This window comes from Neopsephotus bourkii, unplaced genomic scaffold, assembly GCF_033783945.1.
Source record: "Neopsephotus bourkii isolate Nb327-2 ecotype Australia unplaced genomic scaffold, CSIRO-AGI_Nbou_v1 NB_1792, whole genome shotgun sequence".
NCBI classification, from domain to species: Eukaryota; Metazoa; Chordata; class Aves; order Psittaciformes; family Psittacidae; genus Neopsephotus; species Neopsephotus bourkii.
In genome coordinates this window covers 366,487-391,614 of record NW_026902266.1, presented here as the reverse complement: position 1 = coordinate 391,614, position 25,128 = coordinate 366,487, and the positions used below count along the sequence as shown (strand labels likewise).

At 33.6% G+C, this 25,128-nt stretch overlaps 1 protein-coding gene across 12 annotated transcripts in view; it reads right to left on the bottom strand.

Moving 5' to 3' along the window:
* The window catches only part of RYR3 (ryanodine receptor 3), a 217,712-nt gene that overhangs the window by 114,665 nt on the left and 77,919 nt on the right, over nt 1–25,128 (bottom strand). For all 12 annotated transcript variants that reach the window (XM_061380161.1, XM_061380166.1, XM_061380162.1 and 9 more), the window contains exons 12-29: nt 23,906–24,027; nt 21,599–21,767; nt 20,746–20,881; nt 19,093–19,188; nt 18,743–18,861; nt 16,141–16,274; nt 15,282–15,523; nt 11,346–11,538; nt 9,495–9,711; nt 9,181–9,285; nt 8,143–8,246; nt 7,610–7,693; nt 5,759–5,918; nt 5,333–5,480; nt 4,193–4,398; nt 3,310–3,484; nt 1,544–1,752; nt 72–256 (exon numbers count right to left, since the gene is read on the bottom strand). In XM_061380161.1, coding sequence (XP_061236145.1) covers nt 72–256; nt 1,544–1,752; nt 3,310–3,484; nt 4,193–4,398; nt 5,333–5,480; nt 5,759–5,918; nt 7,610–7,693; nt 8,143–8,246; nt 9,181–9,285; nt 9,495–9,711; nt 11,346–11,538; nt 15,282–15,523; nt 16,141–16,274; nt 18,743–18,861; nt 19,093–19,188; nt 20,746–20,881; nt 21,599–21,767; nt 23,906–24,027 — 2,804 coding nt within the window. The remainder of the gene's footprint in view (nt 1–71; nt 257–1,543; nt 1,753–3,309; nt 3,485–4,192; nt 4,399–5,332; nt 5,481–5,758; nt 5,919–7,609; nt 7,694–8,142; nt 8,247–9,180; nt 9,286–9,494; nt 9,712–11,345; nt 11,539–15,281; nt 15,524–16,140; nt 16,275–18,742; nt 18,862–19,092; nt 19,189–20,745; nt 20,882–21,598; nt 21,768–23,905; nt 24,028–25,128) is intronic.

The following is a 25,128-nucleotide window of genomic DNA, read 5'->3' as shown; positions in this document are numbered from 1 at the left end:
GTGTACAATAATAGAACATTTTACATTTACATCAAGAGCAGGAAATAGGGGTAACTAAAACCAAGCCTAACCGTTTTTGGAAAATATCAGATGAGGCATTTTCCACACTCATGCTGAAGTTGAATGATGAGTGGAACTCAATGGGCATACTCAAACGACAATATATCATATCTGAATTGCTGTTCTGTGTGCCAAATGTTTTGTGAATAACTTTTAACCGAGGTGGACTCTCAATGGTTCCGTCAATTCTCCATACCTAAAAATAATAGAAAGAGTTTTAAAATAATACTATTCCAAGAAAAATGCTGAAAATTTTCATTAAGCACTTTTTCATTAACTAGAGGATGAGGCAACTGAAACTGTCAATTTTTTCACAATGAAGCTATTTCAAACTTCCTTCTTTGACATTGAAACTAGCCTGAAGAGCAATGGAAGCAATAGATGCAGTACTTCCTGTCTACAGTAAATCTCTGGAAGTTGTTCCAAACAGCATTAAAAAAAAAAAAAAGCACAGAATTTATTAATTCACTGAGGGCAAAAATAACTGAAAAAATGTTTTGTTTTGTTTTGTTTTTTCAGAAAAAAAATGAACAAGTCATTTTTCCACTACAATGAAAGGAAATATTAGTTTTAATCCTTCAAATGATTGTTATGAAGTTTGAGGCTGATATTTTTTTTGTTTGTTTGTTTGTGCTGAAAAATTTAGTATGTTTTAATCTCAGTGATAGGAACATTTCAAAAACTTTTAAAGGGAGAAATACAGTTGAAATGATCCTGATAAACTGAGAAAAATCCTGAGATAATTTAGTTGAAATTCAGTGAAGTGTATTTTGTTTGAGAAGGAAATGTTCAAAGTATTATGGAATAATTGGCTAAACTCCTAAATTGTAGTAAATAGCCTAGGGATTACAGTAAAGATAAAAACTGATCAGGAATTCAAACATATAATTGTGGAATATGTCAATGTAGAATATTTTACACAAAACTTAGGTTATATTATTCTGCTCTAAAGTAGATTAGTTAGGGAGTTGTGGAATTCCTATCACTGTTGCATCATAAGAATGAATGAAACGGGTATCACTCAGGGACAACACAGTTATACTTAAATGTCCCTCATTTTAGAGAAGTGGACTAAATCAGTCTCTGTTTAGCTCACACTTCTATTACTTTAAGTGATGTGGAATTCAGTTGAAGAATTTTTAGATATTTAGAAAAAATTTATAATAGAGGAGGTTTAAAAGCTGAAAGCAAATGTAAGATAGAATATAAATAATGGTTCAAAGAAATCACAATCAGCATGTTTCAAGTACCTAATCACAACATAAATAAGACATAATAGAATGGATAGGTATATCCACATAGATACTAGTACTAGCATAAATGAAGTTGAAGATAGACAAGATCATCTGGAATTATCTATGAATGACTTAATAGATTTATATGACAAACTATCTGATGACAGTAAGTATTAGTAAGGGTCTAATGTCTCAGCTTGCTAAACAAACAGTTGACAAACAGGTGTCTCCCTAACATGTAATGTTACCTCAATGTGAGGATGATTTTTTGGCACATTGACAAATGTTGGTAAGCGTTTACTAAACCACATAGCAACATCTCTGTTCATGTTGACAGCAAAAGGTTCAAAACCTTCTTGAAGGCCACACATTGTATAATACTTGAATGTACTGGCATCCATTCCAAGGTTCATACGACCAATCTGAGATAGTCCCAGTGCACAAATTGGAACAAAACCTAAAAAACAATACAACAACAAAAAAAACCCAACAGTAGTTTATTTGGAGAACATAAGCATTCTATTTTGGATCCATCTAATGCAAGTTAAACTTTAGCTCCTACAAGTAATGCACATGAAGTGATGACAGTAGCAAGGTTTTAAAGCCACCTTCAATACTAATGTCTAAGTTAAATATAATTGCTACAAAAAGCCCTGAGGACTTAGGCAATGAAGGGACATTAAACATACCATTCAATTTATTGAAACATTAAACCAGTTTAACAACTGTTATTAGTAATTAGTAGTAGAAATTGTGTGGAAGACAAAAAAAAAGTCAAGTCAAGAAGTAGTTTTGTGGACAATCAGATTTGAAACAATAAGATTTTGCTCAAGTCAGTTATTTATGTACTAGAAGAATCAGTTATCTTAATTTTTAGACTACTAAACATGCCTTTATACATTGAGTTAGATGCTAGAAAAAATCCTTGGCTAGATTAAAATTATTAACAAATACTAAGTATGCTCTCTGAGGACACTGAAATTTCAAAAGGAGGTTCAGGTATCTCAGTACATCTGTTTAAAACATAGTTTGCCATCAGTAACTATAAATTTGTTTCCAGCCTTTATCCTACTATCATTCATGATGGACAAATGCACACTTTTTTTAATGCCTGCATTTTTTATCACTGAACTTTTTTGGTCTCCATAAACCTTTAGCAGCCAATACACAGGGATGACAGGCTGTTTAATTATTTTCTGTCTCTCTAGAAATGGAACTTGGAGCAACTTCAGGGAAAAGCCAACAGTTCAGCCTCTAAAGGAGAAATTTTTTTCTCTGCTACACTTCAGTCCTTCAGAAAAACTCCCTTAAGGCAGTCCATCAGTATCTACCATTAGAAAAACTGTATCAGTGGTCAGACAAATTGCAAAGTCTTCTGACAATTACTGATGGGCACGAAGATACTACTGGTTGGAGGAAATACGATTCAGAAGAAAATGTCAACTAAAAAATAAAGCAGCTTGAAAATATTCCCTGCCTCCTTCAATGCAGTCAAGTAGATATTACTCTTGAAAAAAGAAAAAAAAATCAAACCAAACAAGCAAAACAAGTCACAAATCAGGCTCAATTTATGTTGCAAAGTTTTATTCTTTTGGTACAGACTGCTGCCACATACTACTCAATTTTGTCCTTCACAGACAAGAATATAATATGTGTATGCTCCAGTAAAATAATCTGAGACTACATGTTCAGCTTTTGGGATTTTTTCAAGGTGCTTCTTACTACCACTTCTTAATGCTGAAGTTCAGTCCTGTGAATAAGCCTAGCAAGGCTCAAAGATTCTGATTGCTGAAATCCCATTCATATCTACTTGTGGTTAAAGGAAAAAAAGAAAAGTAATTTGTGCCACAAGCACTTTTAAAATATTTTTTTAAGTTAATGTGAGCTTTCAGACTGCACTACATCAGTAAAATATTATTTCTCAGTTCACTAAACCATCATGAGAGATTAGTTTTTTCTGTGTTTTGATTTGCTTTGTCTTCTCATAACCGTGTAAGTATAACAAGAAAATTACCACTTTCTATTCCAAAGTCAGCAAACGCAAGCTCTGAACCTTTACTGGTTATAAGCAACTCTCCATTCAGAGTAAAGATAATTGATTTGTCATCCAAGTTTATCATACAACCAACCACATCTCCCGATTGCCAGCTTCGTCCAAAGAATCCACTGCCTTGATGCCAACGCTGGCCCTAAAGGAATAAATAAATAAATAAAATAAAATAGCAAACAAACACTGTGCTAAAATTAAAAAATAAAATACAAAATGTCAAACAAATATTTCACCTTCCTGGATCTCAAAGTAATACAAAAAGTACTGATCATGGCTTTAGGGTAATTATCTTAGTTATTTCACATAGAAAGACTAAGGCACTCTAATATACAAAGAGCAATTTAGAACATGAATGATAACCACTATTCACTGGATTCCACTTCTCACACGCAATGTCATTATCATCCTTCCAGTCCTTTAGGAGTCACGCTCGGGAAGAAAGAATGTGCAGAAAGCAGAAAAGACAGAAAAGGGAATACAGAACTGTAGTTATCTCTTCCAGTCATTGAAGAAATTGATTTATTTTTGTAAACACCATTTAAATTAAAAAATAAAAGAATAAAAAAGAAAAAGGAAATGAATGATGCATCATGATTATGCTTACAACAGAATTCTTTACTTGGTTGGGTATATCTTAGGAAGATAGATATAAACCAACCCACCTCTTTCAGCATAATTTCAGTGATTGAAACAAAAAAGCAGATACTATCCAGCATGAAACAGAGCTCAGACATATTTATTTAACTCAGAAATATTTGAGTATTTGAGCTGGAGTATAAGACAAAACCTATACTGTAGTTCTCTGCCTAGCCTTTTCATAGGTCAAAAAAGGTAGAGATGTACTGACTTTGCTTCCTTCAAATACGAATGCTTGGTCATCAGCTCCCAACTCAACGTCAGGTCGACAGCCTGGCCTGGCCCAGCCAACACGCATATCTCCACCTGTCACAGCTTCAAATTCAAAGTACCACTTTCCAGACTTCACTGCATAAGACTGTTCTACTCTGAAAAATCGTATCTTGTCAATACTGACTTTTTCCACCGTTTGGTCAGCTGCAAAAATAAACAGAGAAAAAAAATCACACCTTTTATAATCAGAAGAAACTATAAATGCCACTGTTCAGGTTTTAATCTGTACTCAGTATTTTCTATCTCTGAAAACAGCCATTATCTACCATTGCATGTTTAAGAAACTCCATAGTAAATGCTACAAAAGGATTAACAGTAATAAGAATACAGAGGCTAGCACATCCTATACAGGATGGGTGGTTTTCTGCTATTTAGAATCAGAATATTTCAAAGTATCACTCAACACAGGGCTCCAAACTACAGAAAACCATAGAAGTTTAAGACAACTACATGCATTACAATCTAATGCAATAATGCAGTATTCCAGTACAACAAAATACTTTTACACAAGTTAATACATTTAGACAAAAAAAAAAAAAAATCAAGTAAGTTTTGTTTCAATTTTGTGTTTTCGGCAAAAATTACAGTGGTATAGAGCAAATATGAAAAAAAAGTCTAAACAAATTTCTACTCCTGATATCAATAAAGAAAAACTCTTGAAGCTGGTGTACTTCTTTGATAACTTCTTAAGAACTGAGTCTGACTTGAAGTAGTCAAACCGAATCCGCATACCACTATAAAAAATTGTTTTAAATTAATCCCACATTTTTTTCTTTCTTTTCTTAGATCCAATGAAAAACTATGTCCACTCGCATTCCAGATTTTTTTCAATCTAAAAATCATGGAAATCAGAATTACCATATCATTAACTACAATCTATCCTTTAAAAAATATATCTAAGTAATATACAAGTAAAATACAAAGTATATTTGTACCTTTCATTAAAGTCCACTGCAAAAATATGGTATTATTTATTCATATCTTATGTTTTCCCCACCTATTTCAGTGGTTTATTATTTTTTCCCAGCACTGAGCCAAAAAAAAAAAAAAAGGCATGATTCTCATTGAAAATACTTACCTATCTCTTGGTCAGGTGGTTCAATATTATAACCATAGCCTGCAAATGTTCTAACAGCTTCACGGAGGCTATCTCTGTTTGATTTTTTAGTACGTTCATCTAATAACGCATATGGCACTAGCCGAGGATTACGTTTGTTCTTAAGATCCTAAAAGAAGTTATTAAAAAAAGAACAAGAAGAAAACTGTTTAAACATCACATATGATGAGAGATTATGTTCTGAAATAATGTTAAGATTGCAGGAGAAAAAAAACAATATTGATGAATAACAGTTCTACGAATGCAAGCCCAAATTGTTAATATAAAAAATCTAAAGATAAGAATGAAAAAGAAGCATGGAAATACGGTGTCATAATTCCTGCAGCTGCAGCCATGCAGGTCCAACAATGTACCAGACTAATGCAATGTAGCTAAAGAAGTCCTTACCTGCTGTATGCCATAGGTCCATCCTTGCTTTATTCTATCTTTTGCCCAGACGTTATGTGCATTTTCTGCTAGTTTGTCAACTAGAAATTCTTGAGAAGGTAACAATTTCACTTCAGAAAGATCAAGAGGGGCAGGTTTATATCCATTTGACATCATGTAACTGTAAGTCAACGAAGGAAAACAGAGTAAAGATACTCCACTGATGGCATTAAAGTGTTCTATGTGGCATCCGTAGGGTTCACTTTCTCCACTTTTCAATCTCCTATTCTCCCTTTCCTTTGCAAAATCCTGCCTTGTCTTTGGTCATTGACAAGGATAAATTGTGTTCTAGCAGAGACTCATTTTCCACCTGCTTGCATCCTATCTAATTAAATGTGACCCTGATCTGCATGTGCATCTCCAAACAGTTGCTACAAAGAATCCAGGTTTTTATGAATTGAGTACTCTTTTTCTAATTTCGTATTTGCCATTTTAAGTCTTTCAAATAATAGCTATTTTAAAGATCTGCATGATGACTTCTTATGAAATTATTTTACATGCATTCTTAAGTATGATATTTTCAATATATGAGTCTATAAAAATTGGCTTACCATTTTTCCAGCAGAAGAAAACATTTTAACTATTGTTCTTCCTACTTTTTCATTGAATAGTAAGTTTGGTTATTTTTTCATTAGCAGGTATTACTCTCTACAATACTTTCACATAGTATTAAGACTACATATTCAGACTCTTGCTCAAAACAGATAATTTCCATTTGTTAGGATGATTCATGTGGGCAGTAGCTATTTTAACAAGAGTCAGAAATGAAGATTGACTTGTTCTGTTATTGAAGACAATAGTATCAAAAGAGTATTATGATGGACCTGTTTTTTTTTTCTTAATGTCATCAACTGAATCAAGATTAGCATCTCCATATCACAGAACTATCTATTTTACTGCTCTCTTTAGAAACTTTTGTTTCTTGTGGATAAAGCTGTTTCAGGAAAAATCCATCTTATGGGCTGATAAACTGATGTGAAATAGCAGATATCCAAATCACTGTTTCTGTCTTCAAGTTTTGTTGCAGGACAGGGCTTCAGTCTGTCCCAAGGAAACCACAGAATCCTCACAGAAAACACAAAAATACAAATGTAATCCTTGAATAATCTTTCTCACTTTGGGGATTATTATTACTGATAACTTAAAGATGTTTAAAGGAAAAGTATCATCCACCTAATTTGGCTTACAGGTAAATAGCCATAGTTTAGCTACCAAATTAAACCAAAACCCCGACTGTATTTTATGCAATAATCTACTTATGCACATTTCCTAGAAATGTGAAACATTATAAGAACAGTTTTTTTGTTTTGGTTTAGGTTTTTTTTTCTCATCTTTAAAAAATTCATCAATAATATCTCTGGAAATGTGTATATGTTGGACAAGCATTTTCTTGGAGAGGTGGTAAGAAGAGGTGCAAAGAAGGAGCAATGGGAAAATGGTATATCCTTTTTCAAGTAGATCAATTTACCATCTCATACATGTACTGTTCTTTGCTAAGTGATAGAAAAGCAGAGAAATGTTGCTTTTAACTCTGCAGTATATATTCTAAGATCATGTAACTCAGATATATTTACATATGGTTTAAGTGTATGACTATTTGCGTCTCTGTGAATCACTCCATGTGATGTTAAGGCAGAGTAGTCACAGTCGACCGTCACCACAGGCAAGGTAATGGACCAACCATGTGTTCAGTAAATCTGTATGAAGTATGTGGTTCATATCAAGTATTTTTTAGATGACCTTACCATGTTCTTGTTTAATTAATATACTTTAGTTGCAAAAAATATATAATAGTTATCGTAAAGTACATACTTTTTAGGAAGTTTGACTTTTTTAAGATCTTCTTCAGCTGCTGGATGAGCATGAACAATGTGACATCCAAGGGCCAACAGGGTTCTGCTAACACAAACAAAATGGCAGTAGTGAAACACAACATTAGAGTGCTCACCAATTTTGTACATTTCTTTCGGTTTACAGAACTAAAGATATTTAAAACCAGGGAAGCAATTGAAAATAATGGAATTACAAAGCCCAAATATTTTGACTTATTAACAATACTAAATAAAAACCTTCAAAGTCTAAAAAGGTGCAAATCTGTGGTTTCAGAGTTACTGCACTCTACTAAAACCAACAGGATTTGGTGTTTCTTCATTTCTGTCTCTGTACAGACAAGACTTAAGTTGTTCTGAATGTATCCCTGGAACTTCTAGCAAAGTTAGCAAAACACAATTTGAAAGAGATATTCTAATGTTTTTATATCTTACAACAGTATGAAGTGCTTGAATAAAGATAATAATTAAAAAAAAAACCCAACAATTTTATTTTCTTTTAAATTTCAAGCTCACTTTAGAGTTTCAGTTGACATTTGTAGATTATAATTCTTCTCTGTCTCAGGTAATTTTGAAAATTCCACAAGACAAGGATGATGTCTTTTATTATCATCCCGTATCTGCAACAAAGGAACAGAAAAGAGTACTTTAATTATATCAGATTGAAGCCAGAATCACATTAAAAAATAAGTTATATTTTGCAATTATGAGGACCTTGTAAATAATATAATTTATATTGCTCATTGACAGTTAACCATCATTATCTAAATGAACTTTCCCATGATTCATTTATAATGCACTTCATAATGCTCCTTCATAACCAGTAAAGTCAGAAAAAACATAGTTATTTCATGTGTTCTGCATAATTTTATATACCAACTTTAATTGTTGAATTTAATATAGTATTCTGTATTTAATATTCTTGGCCTAGCCTTTTAACTTTTTTCATTCGGTGACATCCATGGGAAGGGAACGCCCTGTGATATGCATTTAAATGATGTTGAGTTGACTACATGGACTTACTCTCCAAGCTGTTAGGTGATACCATATTATAAGGGATCATCATAACGATAAGCTTTAACTGTAACTTATTAAGTAAGAAACTTAAGCTTTGAGGAATTTGAATGTTTATTAAAGTCACCAAAACCCTGCCTCTCTTATCAACACAAGCAAATTTCCACAACAGACTTTTTGCTTGTTATCACTCTGATCCCCAGTACTAGAGTAACCAAAAAGGTAGTTGAGGGTTTACTCACTGTTCATATGACTTTTAGTAGAATTCCATCTTGGTATACCTAGTATGGTTTTCAATTAAGATATTTTTTTCAAATGGTTAATTATAAATACTGCTAAAATATGTACCTTATTTATATTCCATATTTGCCTTCTAATCACTAGTTAATATCATTGTCTCCTGCTATCTTACATGTTCACCTTTTGTTAGTAACATGTAGACCACCCTTAAATAGTCCATTCAACTTTCAAGTCCAGGTTTTCTAGTAGGAGACGACCTAATAGAGGTGACTATACCTACACAGGACATCCAAAACATACCTTGCCATATGTCCAGCCCAATTCTATTTTATTCATTCCCCACAGTTCATGAATATTTTCAGCTAGTTTGTCCCTGATCTTTTCAAGATGAAAAGGAAGAGCAATCTAAGGAAAAAGCATAACAATTCCACAAATAAGAAAAGGTTCCAGTTACCAACCTCATAGATCCAAGTTCAACTACTTCAGTTAAATACACCACAACACACAAACAAAGAATTGCTTAGAAAGGGGGCAAGCAAGCTTAGATTTCATGTTTTTTATTTAAATTTTGTTAAGACATATTTTACAATCCTGTTATTGCATATTTAACATACCTGACTGGTGTCTATTGGACAAGGGATAAATGAAGCCTGGGAGAGGAATTGTGTTGTACCCAGCAAATCCCTCACTCCATCAGAATCTCTCTTATATTCTTTCACTGGTTCCAGTTTCATCTTCTCTTTTGGAAGCAATGCTTCATAACAGGGAGCATAACCAGCAGGAGGCAGAAATTTAAACTCTCCATGACGCCCACCAAATAAGAAACGAACTCTGTGAAATTTCAAGCCAAGAAATTATACTCTTAAATAGTCAACATATACTGCCATTATAAAGAAATAGTTTAGAAAATTAAACATTTATTTCAACAGCATTTACAAAGATACATATTTCAAGCATTGATAAACACCAAAGTGTTACCAAGCATTCAGTTCAGCACATCAATAACACCATCACCTACCCACATCCACTGTTTCAGACAAAGAAGGTGACATTATAACTTGCTACTACCATCAGCTACTATTAATTACAAGGGAAAATCTTCTCACAAAATACACAAACATCAAATAAGAATGAAGAAAAATAATTACACAAGTTCAGACATATTTTTTACAGAAAAAGGTAATGAACATTTTCAAAAGCCCTTGTACAAATGCAGCTGCATAGTAAGGACACTCTCAGAGAATAAAGGAAAATTGATTTATTAAGCCCTTCCCCAGCCTCTTTTATTCTGTTTGGTCTCTGTTAGTATTCTCACCTGGTAGGTTCTCTTAAGCATGAGATGCTTAAAGTACTTATGTACTGGTAAGAGAAGGAAGAGCTCAAAGTCGACCAATTATTTGATTTACTTTGCCTCAGAGAAAGAAAGAAATCTTTCTTTTTCTTTTTTCCCCAATTGCTAAATATATGATCTGGTTATAACCTGAGTTCTCTTTCACTTATGAAAGCTGTATACTGGCTATTCTAGCCATATCAAACCTTCATTTCTCAAAAATTACCATTTATAAGAGAAACACTCCTTTAAATAAAAGTCAGCCCTTGGCATTTTTTCACTCCTTCACCACGATCTCTTACTCAGATCCTGATTATTTCTTCTAAGTTTGGCAGTTTCTGGCAGCTACTGACATCTAGATTATTAACGTCTTTTCATAGTGAAAAAATTTTATACTTCTCCAAGATTTTTTGCAGAAATCATGCTCAGCCTACAAAAAACAAAAAACTCAACCATTCTTACTGAATAATTTTCTTTAATTATTCTTACGCCTTTTCTTCCTAAAATTGTTACCTGTCAATACTAGAAATAAGAAGATGCTCTAAGATGAACTAAACAGAAACTCGTCATAACAACAGCGAAGAGTCTGTTGTTGTGTTGACTTTCTAATCTTAACACAAGTATTTTGGTCACTTAAGGAGATTCACATTTGCAGAAGCTTTTCTGAATGAATTAAAGAGAACAATCAAAGCTTGAAAATGGTAAATTCTAATCTCAGTATTTTAGCTGCAAAACAGGTACAAATGGGCAATATTAGTAACAAGATTCCAAAACTGCTTCTCATCAGTCCTTTGTGTTTCCTACTGTGAATAAAGTATCAGTTTTCATGATGACTCAAGTATTTTACTTCTTGCTGAGACAGCCAGTGAGAATTTAATTAGTGCCAAACACGGTGCTGTGTTCCTAATGTGGGTTTTTTTTCACTGATAATTGGAATGAGACAAAATCAACTTCCCATAGGTCACCAACTAAAATAGTAATTTTCAGACACTGTGACTTGGTCAAATTGTTAACAGGCTGACGTTTCACCCTTAAATGAAGTCATCACTAAAGAAATCAGTAGTCTCCTGTCTCCCTGATGATATTTTGTGTGAAAAGACAGCAAAGAAAACAAGTAAAATTAAGTTTTACTTACTTTACACCTGCTGATAAGCTTACAACCGGGAAGAAAAACCCTTCTATGCTGAAGTTCTCAAACATTCCTTGTACAGGCTGTCCATTAATACGGAATGAAATGCTGGGTACACCTAAGTCCAAGCAGCAGCTAACCACATCATCAGATGCTAGTAAATGCTGATTGACAGATGCTACAGCTCTGGGTACTCGACCTGAAATAAAAATGTTTAGTAATCAGAAGCTTTAGGCAGACTCTCATGAGTTTAAATTATTTCCACAAAAACATCAAGTTTTATGTTTGCAGTCATGTAGACATAATCTTACCTTTGTCTATTTTATGAATGATTCTGCTATTAAAGACAATGAGTCATTCTTCAAACTGATATAGAGCAGAAAAGTGCATAAACTGAGACCTCTGACACTGTTCACAAGACAGAATGTGCTCAGCGGAAATCACACAAGTTCACACAGTAGCCTGATGCAAGAGTACTGAGGGACAGTAAATGATGTCCTCTTTATAAAGCTAACATTGATATATCCTTTTGTTGTTGTTGCTATTTGTGAAATATCAGAGTCACATATCTGTGAATATTCAGTGGTGAGACACTGGAAAAGGATTCCCAGAGAAGCTGTGGAAGCCTTGTCACTGGAATTGTTCAAGGTCAGGCTGGATGGAGCTTTGAGTATCCTAGTCTAGTGGAATGTGTCCCTGCCCACAGCACAGGGGTTGGACTAGAGGTTCTTTAAAGATCCCTTCCAACTCAAACCATTCTATGCTTCTATAATTCTAGCTGGAGCTGTGATTATAACCAATATCGAGGTATACAGTATGAAGAGGCAGAATATTATACTGAATTATCAAAAAAAAAGATTAATAATTTAATGGGCCAGGTTTTCTTTTTCAGCTACAAGCCATTCACTAAACAGAGGGAGTTTCATTTTCCCTACCTGGGAAGGTGGAACCAGACAGCCATTAAAAGCACTCAGCAATAATAATGATAACTAGAGATAATACATCTGAAGTAATATAACTATACACATTTACATAAAACTGCGTTTTTTCAATTGCACTTGAGTATGATTATATTTTTAGTTAAGGAATATCTCTTCGGAATTCCTTTCAAAACAATTCAATTGAAAACATTGTATTTTAAGTGCAAAGCAAGCCTAACAAAGCAGTTATGCACTATTCCAAATCACTGTGTTTGGAACTTCTTGTGAACAAATCAAGTCAATGTTTCAGGACAGTTTAAATACTCTGAATTTTCCTTTACTGCAGGATATGAGCTTTAAGAGACCTTCCAGCACTGTATTTCTGATGTTCAGTTAGTTTATTTTTTTATTAATGATTTATGCACCTCTTTCTAATGGAGTATGTTACAGTTGTCTCCCAACCTGCCCCAAAAAATCATTTTTTCTATCATTTGGGAATTGTTCAGTAGTGCTGAAAAAAAAATAAATTTAACTATGTATGTGCAGACACACACAGAAATATTTGATATACAAAATCCTGTGCTAGAACAATGCCAATATAACTGAAAGTCAAACACACTCAAATTAGAAAAAGTTAGAATTAAGGACATAAAAATCAAATTCAGCATAGTTATGTACACTGTATTTATGACACACCTTTTAACTGCATGGTCCACATATTCTTTTCTGAACAATTAAAGAGAAATTGTCTGTACATGGCATTTCAAGGCACTAAAAATATGGGGAAATAAATGATTTTGCCTACAAGCCTTGAATAGCATACAGTAAATACAGCACAAGCCACAAGTCAATTTAAAAAATAACCATAATTTACTGTATACGCAGGAGAGATCTGGAAGGAAAAATACATGCTACTTCATCATTAAATATTGTACAGAGAACATAATGTCTATTTTTTCCCTCCAAACTTCTAAATGCTCATGAATGGCTACACACCCAAGAAACAAACCCATTCAATATAGACAGATCTACAGAGTGTGCTATACTGAAGTTTTTTCCAAGTCTTCTGAACAAACTTTAAAAGACTTTCACAGGAAATGTAGAAAGCTAAATTTCTGGTGAAAAAAACTGTTACAAAATGTCCTTTATTACAAAATGTTACACTTCCAAGTCAGTGTTTGAACATTTCAGAGGAAAGGTAGGCAGAATTGTCTAACTTTGAAAAACAACAAAAAAAAAAAGTCCACATCTCATTCTGGAAAATTAACTCAGTTTTCAATTCAATTCTACCTTGAGGCAGAGATCCAGCCAATAAAATTTGCTCTCAAACAATTTATGATTAACAAGGATGTAAGCAAAAGAAAATACAATTTTAGATAATATTAATACCATGTTAATAAAAAGCAATCCTTTATATTCTTAAAAAAATATCTATATGAACAAAAGACCTTTACCAATTAAGGCAGACCATTATACATTTTAGGCACAAAACCTAATTGCCCGACCTCTGTTTTAAATATGAAAATATAATGCATATGTAAAATCTAGACATTTTAGCGTCTGTTTAGTTTCCTACTGCTTTTCTTTCTCCTTCATTCCTTATTAATAGTTCAATTAAGTATATTACAAAAATATCAGATGATGTAATTAAGGGTATGTAGCTAATTACTGAAATATTTTATCTTATAGCTTTATGCATTATTTCTTCTCTGCAATGTTCCTGATTTAGAGAGTGTTTAGGAACTTTAGGAAGGCAAAAACAACCATCAGCATTTCCTGTGATGCTATTTGATTCTTACAATTTGCCATAACACTGCTGTTTTTTTTCTACAGCTACATATATTGACATGGTCAAAAAGTCTTCAGTTGTGACAAAGTTGTCTGTTTACAAAACCAGACAGTTTTCCCTTTCTAGTTCCCATTCCCTGGATATAGTATTGGGTGAGGTATAACCATGCAAAAACGCAACAGCCTTGCTCAAAGCCACTTTCCAGCTAACTATGCACCCCAGAGAGCTCTCCCTAATTCTTCCCCAAAGCAGATTCTTGTTTTCTCCTTTTCTCTTCAGTGGTTATTCTTTGTAACACAGTACTACAAAAATTATTTGAACTGCAACACTTCAGATGAGCCCTCCTTTAAACTCCTTTTATTCTTCTAGAGCTCTTTACTCAAATATACAGAGTGCATAGGCAGTGACATCCACTTTTTTGTTAGCCCACTAACATCTTCAATTCACTTGAACAAAGAATGGCTAATAATACCACAAATTTACCATCACTGATGCTTAACTGACCACAAGATACACATTTGCTGGCATCCATTAACTCCCTTCTTTATAAACTGCAAGTGTAAGAACTTCACTGCAATACTAATTGACAGTCTCTTAGATAACTAGACACACTTCTTAGAAAAATTCTAATTTTTCTGCTAAGCATATTTTAGATGATATGAAAAATATATTTTCAAACAGCATAGCAACTGCAGGTTTTCATTTTGCTATCACACCACACAAATTTATGCTTTAAAACCAACAGAGGTTGGTAATAGCATAGCAATTCTTACTTCCAGTTGCCTAAAACTATCAAAATTTAAATTCAATTTATTCAATTTATTAAATCTATCAACAGATGTGAGGATAATAATGACAATTTACTTCACCTGTACATACTCAGGGGAAAGAATAATACAAATGTATATTAACATACATATATGATTAATCTGTCTGAGATCAAGGCATTCAGTGATTTTTAACAGATAGACTTCAGCCAGTATTCATCTAGATCTGGAAAATACCTTTTTTGTTGATCAAAATCATGAAAACAGAAGCTATCTGCTGAAAAGCCTAATTAGTATAATTCAATATCGACTAAAATCTGATCTGAAATTCTAAATAACTTCACCACATCCCAGAGTTCTGAATGTACCTCACTATAAAGACGCATGCTATGTACAAACAAGTACTGAAGGTAAAGGTAGGTAACTCCTAAATGTAAGAATAAGGAGAAGTGAACAAAGTACCTACCAGACCACAGATGAAGGCCATCAAAACCATAAGAGTACAGGTCATCACCAACACCATTGCCTCCCCATCCTTCACCACCTCCAGGATAGGGGGCATAACCTGAAGTAGAGGCCCATCCAACTCGTAAATGTGTGGGTTCTGCCGTTAAGAATGGATCAACCTGATCAATTATTAACTCAAAGTACCACTTCTTGTATTGTGCAGAGCCCTCAGCAACACCCAAAAATATATTTGGCCTTATGCTAAGAAAGAAAATGGAAATCAGTTAGTGTAAACATAAAAAGCAACGTATGAATTATACTGCTGTATAATTGTCAAATTTACTTTGTAAATATGTAAGAGTATAGATGTCCACATTTTGCTTATAATATTTAAAACAGTGAGCCATTTTATAACTTTACAAATCTGCTGTATAATCATCTTTTAAGGTATAGGCTTCATGCTTTGGAAACCTTATAGTCAAAAGAGGAATAACAGGATCATTCCCTAAAATAAAAAAAACAGAGTGAGGTTGTAAGGAAATCGAATCCCTCTTAAAACACGCAAGTACCTCACATTATGTTTACATTCTCCATAATAATTATTAGGTAAAAACATGTTCTATTTTGAATAAGAAAAAAAGAACTTTCATCTTTCATTTCAGAACAGACATTACTATATAGTAGCACTATCTGAGCACAGTTTCCATTACAAATGGCATTAGTTTTTCAGAAGTTGATAGTTAAATAATTCCTAAGGTGTACGTCTTAATATTGAAAGCTGTGGAAGATCTCTTCGGTTACAGTATTTTCTTCAATTAATTATTAAAGACACGTAAGTCCCATTTTTTCTAATATAACAATAAAAGATGTCACTATACCTTGTCACATCATTAATCAAGCGTGTTTGCAAGAGTAAGTCTCTTCTAGGCAGTAGATTGTCACAAATCAGGTTTTGATTGGCACGAACTGCAACTCCGTTACAGACACAGAGAGAGCAAAGCACATCAAGAACCTTAAAAAAATATATATATCAGAAGAAACTCAGGTAAAGGCATATATCAGAAGAAACTCAGGTAAAGGCATATACTATTATTAAGTTGTCTGCTTAATTTACAGTCAGAATAGATCTAAAGGAAGGAATATAGTACACATTACCATCATTGCTTTCTAAATAGTTTTCACATATAGGGAACAGTGTAGTCTGTACTAATGAAAGAGGATATCAAACATAGATGGACCACAAATTCAGAACAAAGAGTTTGCAAAATTACTCAAAACCCCTTCCTCCAAGATTCCTTATTCCAATTTTGATTAGGAAAAAAGCAAAGCTAGAACAGCTGTATGCCAAATCTTTAATATCTTTTTTAATTGAATCTCATTAAAAAGTTGAAATATAAAATGAAATTTGAGAAATTCACTGCAGCCCAAGAAACTTTCTGGCAAAATTAGAGGATAAATCTCAAATGCAATTCTCAGACTTCTTATGAATCTGTTCTGAAAGCACATTTTCAATAAGAGAAGTCATTTATTCTTAAACTTAAAAACATTTAAAAGAATTTCTTATAAAGCAAAACAGAATTTCAGAAAGATTCTGAAATTTCAGCTTGCCTTCCCCCCCCCCCGCCCCCCCACTCCCCAGTCTGAAAACTGAAAGAGATTGACATAGTTCTCCCACAGATTACTGGAGCAAAAGGTTTTGGAAGAGAAAACACAGTAATACAGTGCTGTTTGAAGCTGAGGGAGGAAGCTGCACACTTTTGCAAAAAACAGGGAAGCTTAAAGATGCAGTTGAGCTCAGACAAGCAATCATTAAAGCAATGAGCTCAAACGGTCTAAACTCTTACAGACTGTCTCCAAGACAGAACTACTTTCACACTGTTGATTACCATTTTGGAAACTCCTTTACAATGCAGAGATCAGAAAACTACCCTCAACAACAGCTTAAGCAAACATACAGCAAACTTCGCTATGACCTAGGACCGTGCATTTTTCTATCATCTCTGCTGCTGGGCAGAAACCTCCAGCAGAGGGATAGAGGTAGTAACTTAAATAACTGCAGAAACTCTGACCAGTAGTCAGCTGGAAAGCATCTTAGTAACATTAACGATCATCAGTAACCTCAAATATAACTGTTTAAATAATCTGCATGCCCTCACTGACCATATTTCTGACACAAGGCTTTTCATTTTAAAAATCCATCAAATCAATAATTTCCAAACCAGTTTTGGTTAATAATGTTACTGTTTCTTACTTCCTAAATCACAACAGAATTTCTAATCTAGTAGGAGAACAAGATATACTGTTTCTGGAGCTACAAATACATTAATTAATTCACATTACTTAATGATGTTTAGTCAAGTATATAACAGATGGAAATGCACAAATACATTAACAAGTCTAATTCTTGTGTGTACAACATTTCTACTTTAAGTTCTATGAAGTCTACATTAAGATGCTCAGCTGAAAAGTTCTCTTTGCAGGTGACTGGCATGGCACAATAATCTTGCTAACAGCTAAAACAGTAACTTAAATTTCCCACTGTAATTTCAACCTTTTTCTTATGCCTGCTTATATCAGTTTGTACCCCTTAACCATGATTAAAAACAATATCTATAGTTGGTTAGGTTCTCTATATTACTTTTTCCTATAAATCAGTAATTTCAGCTCACTAAAATGTTTTTTGTTCTTCCTCCAGGTTATCAGTTTTTCAAATAAAATTTAAATTGAGGAAGGAAACTCACATCAGAAAATCACACATAAAACTATATCCTCCTCTGTGTTGTGATGTCATCCTGCTTGCAGCCAGAAACTCTGTTCACCTTCTTCTGTCATATTAAATTGCACATTGATGTCTAAATTACTTTCCACCATTATTTCTTCTGGTATAACTCTGGGGTTTTTCTTTCTTCTGAACACCTGTGTTTTCAGATATTTGGATTATTTTTCCGATTTCTCACTTTATTTTGTTCTTTTCTGCTACTATTATTATTACTCAAGTTAGGAATGAGTTTGCAGGATTCAGTTCTGTCTTCTGATATAACAATGCAGACCCTGCATCAAAAACCAAGCTACTCTGTCCACATGCTTACAGCCACCAGAATGCTTCATTTTCTCAGCAAATCCAAAGCTCATAATGTCAGTATTTCTCAACTATGCTTTTCCTACCTATTTGTTGTATTTGGAACTGAAAAGCGATTGTATATTACACATTTTTTTAATCTCAACAAAGCAATTTTGCAGATGTACTTCAAGGTTATTTATTCCTTTCAAAGTACTAGAATCATGTAATTTCAGGGTTGGGATTTTTGTTTATTTGGGTGGGTGGTTTCTTTGTTTGTTGGTTGGTTGGTTGGGGTTTTTTGTTGTTTGGTTTGGTTATGTTTTTATGGGTTGGGATTTTGGTTTTTGGTTGCTTTGTTTGTTTGTTTTCCAGAAATCACTGTAAGGTTATTAGTACATCCTCAGCTTTTCCAAACATACCTTGTAATTGCGCCCATGCTTATCCAACAGTGAAATAATGGATTTGATGTGATCCTCAGCTATTACATTTAAAGCTTCTGGGCTTTCAATCAAGATACAGTGCAACACTTCCAAAATACCTATATGAAGGCCACAGAAATAATGTTGTCATTAAATCATCTGTGCAACTGGACACAATCTAAAAGCTTGATAAATTACAGAGTATCTGCAATACTTTGCTAAAAAAAAAAAAAAAGCTTTTGATTTCTAACACATGCTGTTTCAAGGAAAATTGCCCTGATATTTATAAGGTAAAACAGCTGGGTGTGGTGTGCTGATAATTAATTTATATTGATTTAAATGCATCTCACCTGAGGAAGATTCTAATCTGTCCAATTTACTTATTAGCCAATCAAGGTTACTGGAAAACTGGGTACAATTGTTTCTGTTGCCACGAATAAGAGCAGCTGGAAAAAAAACACAAGGTACAATGTTATAACAGGATATTTCCTCTTTAAGTCACCAATGTTAATCATATATATTTTAATACCATTTTTATAACAACTTCACAAAATAATAAGCAGGCAAATCCTACACATATATATGTTAAGGTAATAATATCAGCCACTGACATAACTTCTGAAGAGCATGCTGGTTTTGAAGTTGACAGGGGTTTACAGGATGAACAAGAATGTTAAGAAAAAAAATTATTTTATTTATGTTTTATTTTATTGTTAAACTTAAATAGAAACTATCTACCAGCCTTGTTTAAAGCAAAAGTCAAGCACCGTCATAATAGAGAGACTGAAATACTTTTTCTCTTCCAACAGTGAGTGAGAAGATCATATGCAGAAGTTTAAGCTCAAGTGCAGGTCAGGTTTACTCCTCTTTAGCTCTACTTTTATATGTAGAATGTTATAGAATGGATAGCTTGCAGTCTTCAGCAGCACAGAACATAATGTTATTTGACTGCATTTTGAAAGTTCACCATCATTCAAGTTAAAAAAGTCATTACTTATCATAAAAAAAAGCTTTTGTTTACAATTGTCAAGGATTTTTATTATGAAACATTAACTTAATATTTATTACATCAGAACAAGTGTGTTCAAGATGTATCTGCAGAAGAAAATCACGACAAAATCTGAAAAGGCCTAAATATCACTAAAGAGGGTTTTTTCATCTTGCTTTCCTTTAAACGCAGAAGACTTCAGTAACGCATTGGTATCTCATTACTTTCTAAAGCGAGAAGATTCCACCAGAATCATTTGCATGTCTGTGCTATGTGAATAACCTCACTCTTCAAAGTACACACCCTAGTTTGTTTTATTCTTGTTCTAACTCTCAATTTGCATATATTACTATGGTTCAGGACAAATTTTCTTTATAATGACATCAGAATGTATTTAAACTCCATCAGAAGACAAGATTCTTCTATATAATTATGCAACTTGGGTATCAAATCAATGGTTTGAAGAAATACATATATACATACTTCTACTGTATAATTTTGATCCTACTACAACACAGAAGCAGTTTGCTCTAGGAAGTATTGTGTTGAAATCGAAAAAAATCTTTTGATTTATATAATTATTTTTATTAACATTTAAATCTGGGCCTCAGATGACAAACAGATTCAGTAGACCTGCAAGCTCCAATTAATGCTTTTAGGCTTCTCTTCAGCTTCAAAGACAGCTTTCTAGTTTTTCTGCTTTTTTAAATAATAATTCACACCTATTTGCATACCACAGGTACATTTAAATTAAAACCAACAAAGCAAACAAACCAAAACACCACACTTGCAGGCTTCACCAATAATTTTCCTAGCTGAGATTTATTTTTCTTCTGTACCACTGTTCAAGAAACTCTATTCTCTGCAATAACTATCAGTAAGAATATGGAAGAAATTCTGTAATTTACATGACAGCATGAATAGTATTTGAAGTATTCTTTGGTGGTGAAGAAGGAAGTTCAATATAAGAATACATATCCTGCTTTTTGCATCAGTAGACTACTGAAGACCTTACCTAATAATTTGTAAAGTAGATTCAAAATTTCTTTCCATGCTGTACCATGTTCTTCTCTTGCAAATCCTGCAAAATGAGCTGCGCTGTTGTAGTCATTTAAGCGATCAATGCAATTCAAAACTATTGCCAGCATTCCCTAAGCACATATGACAGAAAGGAAAGTGAACTGCATATAAATGAGCATTTGTTGTTGTCCTTTTAAAAGATTTCTTCCTGCACATATTTAAAAGTTGCATCATCTTAGATTAAAAAAAACAAACCAAAACAACAAAACCAACCAAATAATTGTGCATACAAGATTTGAATATGTATTTTTCAATATCATAGAATCATCTATTTTATAAAATGATTCTACACACTTCCTTACTCAGCTGAGCATTATAGAAAGTAAAGAATAAATGAAGACAACAATAAAGCCTTTTATAATTTTTGTAAACAGACTGTTTTTTACATAAAATCTTTACATCAGAAGTAACATCTATCTTTTTAGTATTTGTTTGGAGTATCCAGAATGTAAAACTTCATAGACAGAAAAAGAAACTTCCTGTCACAATGGTTTCTTTTAAAAATGACATCTGTTGAAAGATGCTCAGAAGTACTAAGACCAAATTTTCTGAGAGAGCTTGTAGCCTATGGCAAGTGTGAAAGCAAAAAATATGCAGCAGCAAGTTAACATACTGCATTCGTCTATTATATATAACATACATATTATATTAATTATATATAACCAGCCGTGGAACTTTGCATTATAAATCATATGCATACATCTAGATGATAATATACAGGTTCTTCTGAATGTTTGTGACACAATAAACTTAAAACTAAAATAATGTGACAAATCCTCTCTCTGTACCTCCTCTTTGAACAGATTTTGTCTGTTTTTGAGTGACCGAAGCATGTTTTGCTTATCTTCATGTTCCAGGTCTTCTTCGGGAAGCTTAAAATAAGTAATCAGGTCTTGCAGAGTCTGAGCCATCTCCTCAACAGGCAGGGCAGTGGATGATAATGTTCTGTTGTTTCCACTATGGAAAACAATGAGAAAGACTGGCAGCATTATTCATTTTCCCACTGTAATTTACAGTATTATGAAGCAGCCTATATTCTGTTGGCATCTAAATAAAGTCTTGTTTAACACATGAAATATGTGTATGATCAATGCCTGATCTGAATTGCAAATCATTCAAATACCTATTGTCTAGGTGTCCAACGCTCAGATTCTACTTCAACATCCTGAAGTGGAATCACATTTCCCTTTCTGAACTGATGTAAAGAGACAGAATGACTAAAATAAATGGATAAAAAAAAAAAAAAAAAAAATGAAACAGAGATGAAAGATCTACCAAAGTCCTTTCTGACAGTAATTAATTTAGATACTTTTAAATCCTATTGATAATATAGGTATAATATGCAGATGGACTAAAACCGTAGCAGTTATTGAGGCTGTACACTCCCAGTCTTCTAGACAAAGAACACAAAAGTAACAGGTAATTCTAACCTTTAATTACATCTACTGTATGAACTCTATATAAGAAATGAAGAAGGGTGTATTTAAAAATATAAAGCATTTCAACGGGTCCCAGTTATCAGTAGCATAATGGGCCATAGAATCATAAAATCATAGAGCGGTTTGTGTTGGAAGGGACTTTTAAAGGTCATCTAGTCCAACCCCCATGCAATAAGCAGGGACAGGTTGCTCAGAACTACATTCAGCCTGGCCTTGAATGCCTCCAGGACTGAAGCATCTACCACCTCTCTGGGCAACCTGTTTCAGTATGTTACTACCCTCATTGTAAAAAAAAGTCATCTTCATGTCCAGCCTGAAATTCCCTTCTTTTAATTTAAAACCATTGCCCCTCATCCTATCGCAACAGGCCCTGCTAAAAAGTATCTTCCCATCTTTTTTATAGGTCCTTTTTTAAGTACCGAAAGGCTGCAATAAGATCTCCCTGGAGTCTTCTCCCCAACTCTAGGCCCTTCCTCACAGGAGACATGCTCCATCCCTCTGATCATTTTTGTGTTCCTCCTCTGGACACACTCCAATAGGTCTGTATCTTTCCTGTACTGAGGACTCCAGAGTCAGACACAGTACTCCAGCTAAGGTCTCACCAGAGCAGAGGGGCAGAATCACCTGTTTTGACCTGCTGCACACACTTCTTTGAAGCAGACCAAGATACAGTTGGCCTTCTGGGATGCAAGCATACATTGCTGTCTTATATTCAATCTTTCATCCACCAGTACCCCCATGTCCTTCTCGTCAGAGGTACTCTCAATCCCTCCATACCCCAGCCCATATTGATACCAGGTGCAGGACCAGGCGCATGTCTCTTTCCTGTCCCAACATTTGCTCAGTCTTGGGTGACAACCGAATTTTTCAGTCTGACTCACTATTAGAAACAATTTAATCTAGGAGGAGCTGATTGCTGGCTGAAGTGGTTCTGGTTTTATATCCTCAGCACAAGAAATACAAACGAGCAGTGTATACTACTGTCATACTGAAGAAGTAATGTTTTCAATGGTGGGTTCCCTGAAAGCAAAGTCTTAATTATAAACTCATTTTTCTTTATTTTAATTCTATTAGGCAGTAATACAAGAATGGCCACTTGTCATCTTAATAAAACTTCTGCCAAGCCTATGAAAAAAAAATTCTTCAGTACTATATACATTACTACTAATTTCACTGTGTATACATACTCATATGTTGATCTCAACAACTATAAATGAATATGCTTTGACACAGAACTGTATTTTACTGTAAAATTTGGCAAAAACATATCATGAAAGAGCTCTAGTGAAGTAAACATGGAACTTTCACACTCAAAAAAGGAAAAAGATTTCTTTTATGAATACTGTGAAGTTCTAGCTACTATGGAATACTTACTAATGGTGTAACACTAAAATCATTTAGCATGTTTTCTTTAATCTGGATTATGGTCCAGTTTGTTCTGGCTTCACATAAATAAACTTAAATAAGCTATGTTATCTACTTAATGGCATTACTCACCAAAATTGCAAAATTAAGTCAGTAAAAATATATGGCTAATAACTTTTAAATACAAAAAAAAAGCATGAAATAAGGATTCTGTTAGGGTAATTCTTATAATTTCAGAATACTTCAAAAGCCAAGTATAAAAAAGATATTATAAAAGATAGTAACAGCTACCTTATAAACTGGCTGAATAAGCTTGTAGTATTGCGAATGATTCGAGCAGCCTGGGATTCCTCATGCTGACATCTTTGTAAAGTTAGACCATCATCCATATGGCCTTCTTGGTGTAATATAACCTATTAAAAGTCAGTAATTATCAGAATAGTTATGTTAATAACTTGTGTGCTTTTCAGTATTTTGTAACTTAGTTCAATATCACACTGAAAACAGTGACTGCATACAGGCTGAGCTGCTACCTGTCTATCACTTTATCTGGATACTTGTTTATGAACTAATTACAAATCTGCCAGTCTTACATAAAAGTTATTCAGAGACATATTTTAATGTGCCTTTATTCTCTTATAATTCATTAAACATGCTTATCAAATATTTTCCAACTGAAACAAAAACTGTCATTCTTTCTATATTCTGGCTGTCAGGTAAAGAGGATCTTCACTATCTTAAGCACACTTTACAAAAGATTCATGCATGAAAAGACTACTGACAAGAAAATCAAGCAGGAACAACAAACATTATAAAAATTACAATGCAGCTAAAGGAGCAACCACATTTGCGAGCAACTTCTGAACCATTTAACTATTCTCTGCACATTATGTTTGATTCTTATCAGAACCATATGCGAACATCATATGAAACTCAAGCAATTACAGAGATCCTTCAGTGGGTTTTAATTTTTCCCCTTAAATAAAAGCTGAATTTCACCAAAAGCTAGCATGAAACAAGTCATTAAAATATTATAGCTTTTTTGTAAGAATTAAGTGTGAGTTATCCTGTTTCTTTGCCCAATATGTAATCTATTGAATCCTTCACTTGAAGAATGTATTTTTTTTAAGTCTGAGATGGTAAAAATTTTCTGCCCAACTTCTCAATTAGTTCAGGAATTCTGGAGGCACTGAATAATTAACAAAGAAACTAATAATGCTATACAAGTTGTTACTGCCCCATGTGGGAAGATTATTTACCAACAGCTTTTTTCACATACTGGCAATTAGGCATATACACAGTTATGTTTTTCTATATGTGAAAGAATTCAAAGTACACATGTGCTCCGTCCCTTCCAACATGCTGAGGTAGTGCTTTTAAAAGAGACAAACTTCACCCTATTAGTTCATCCGAACCCCAAAATCCACACAAATATGGTAGAGAAGATTAGGAAGACATTTCTGAATGAGTGTATTGATAATATTATCTTTAAGGAGACCAGTTTACGTATTTCT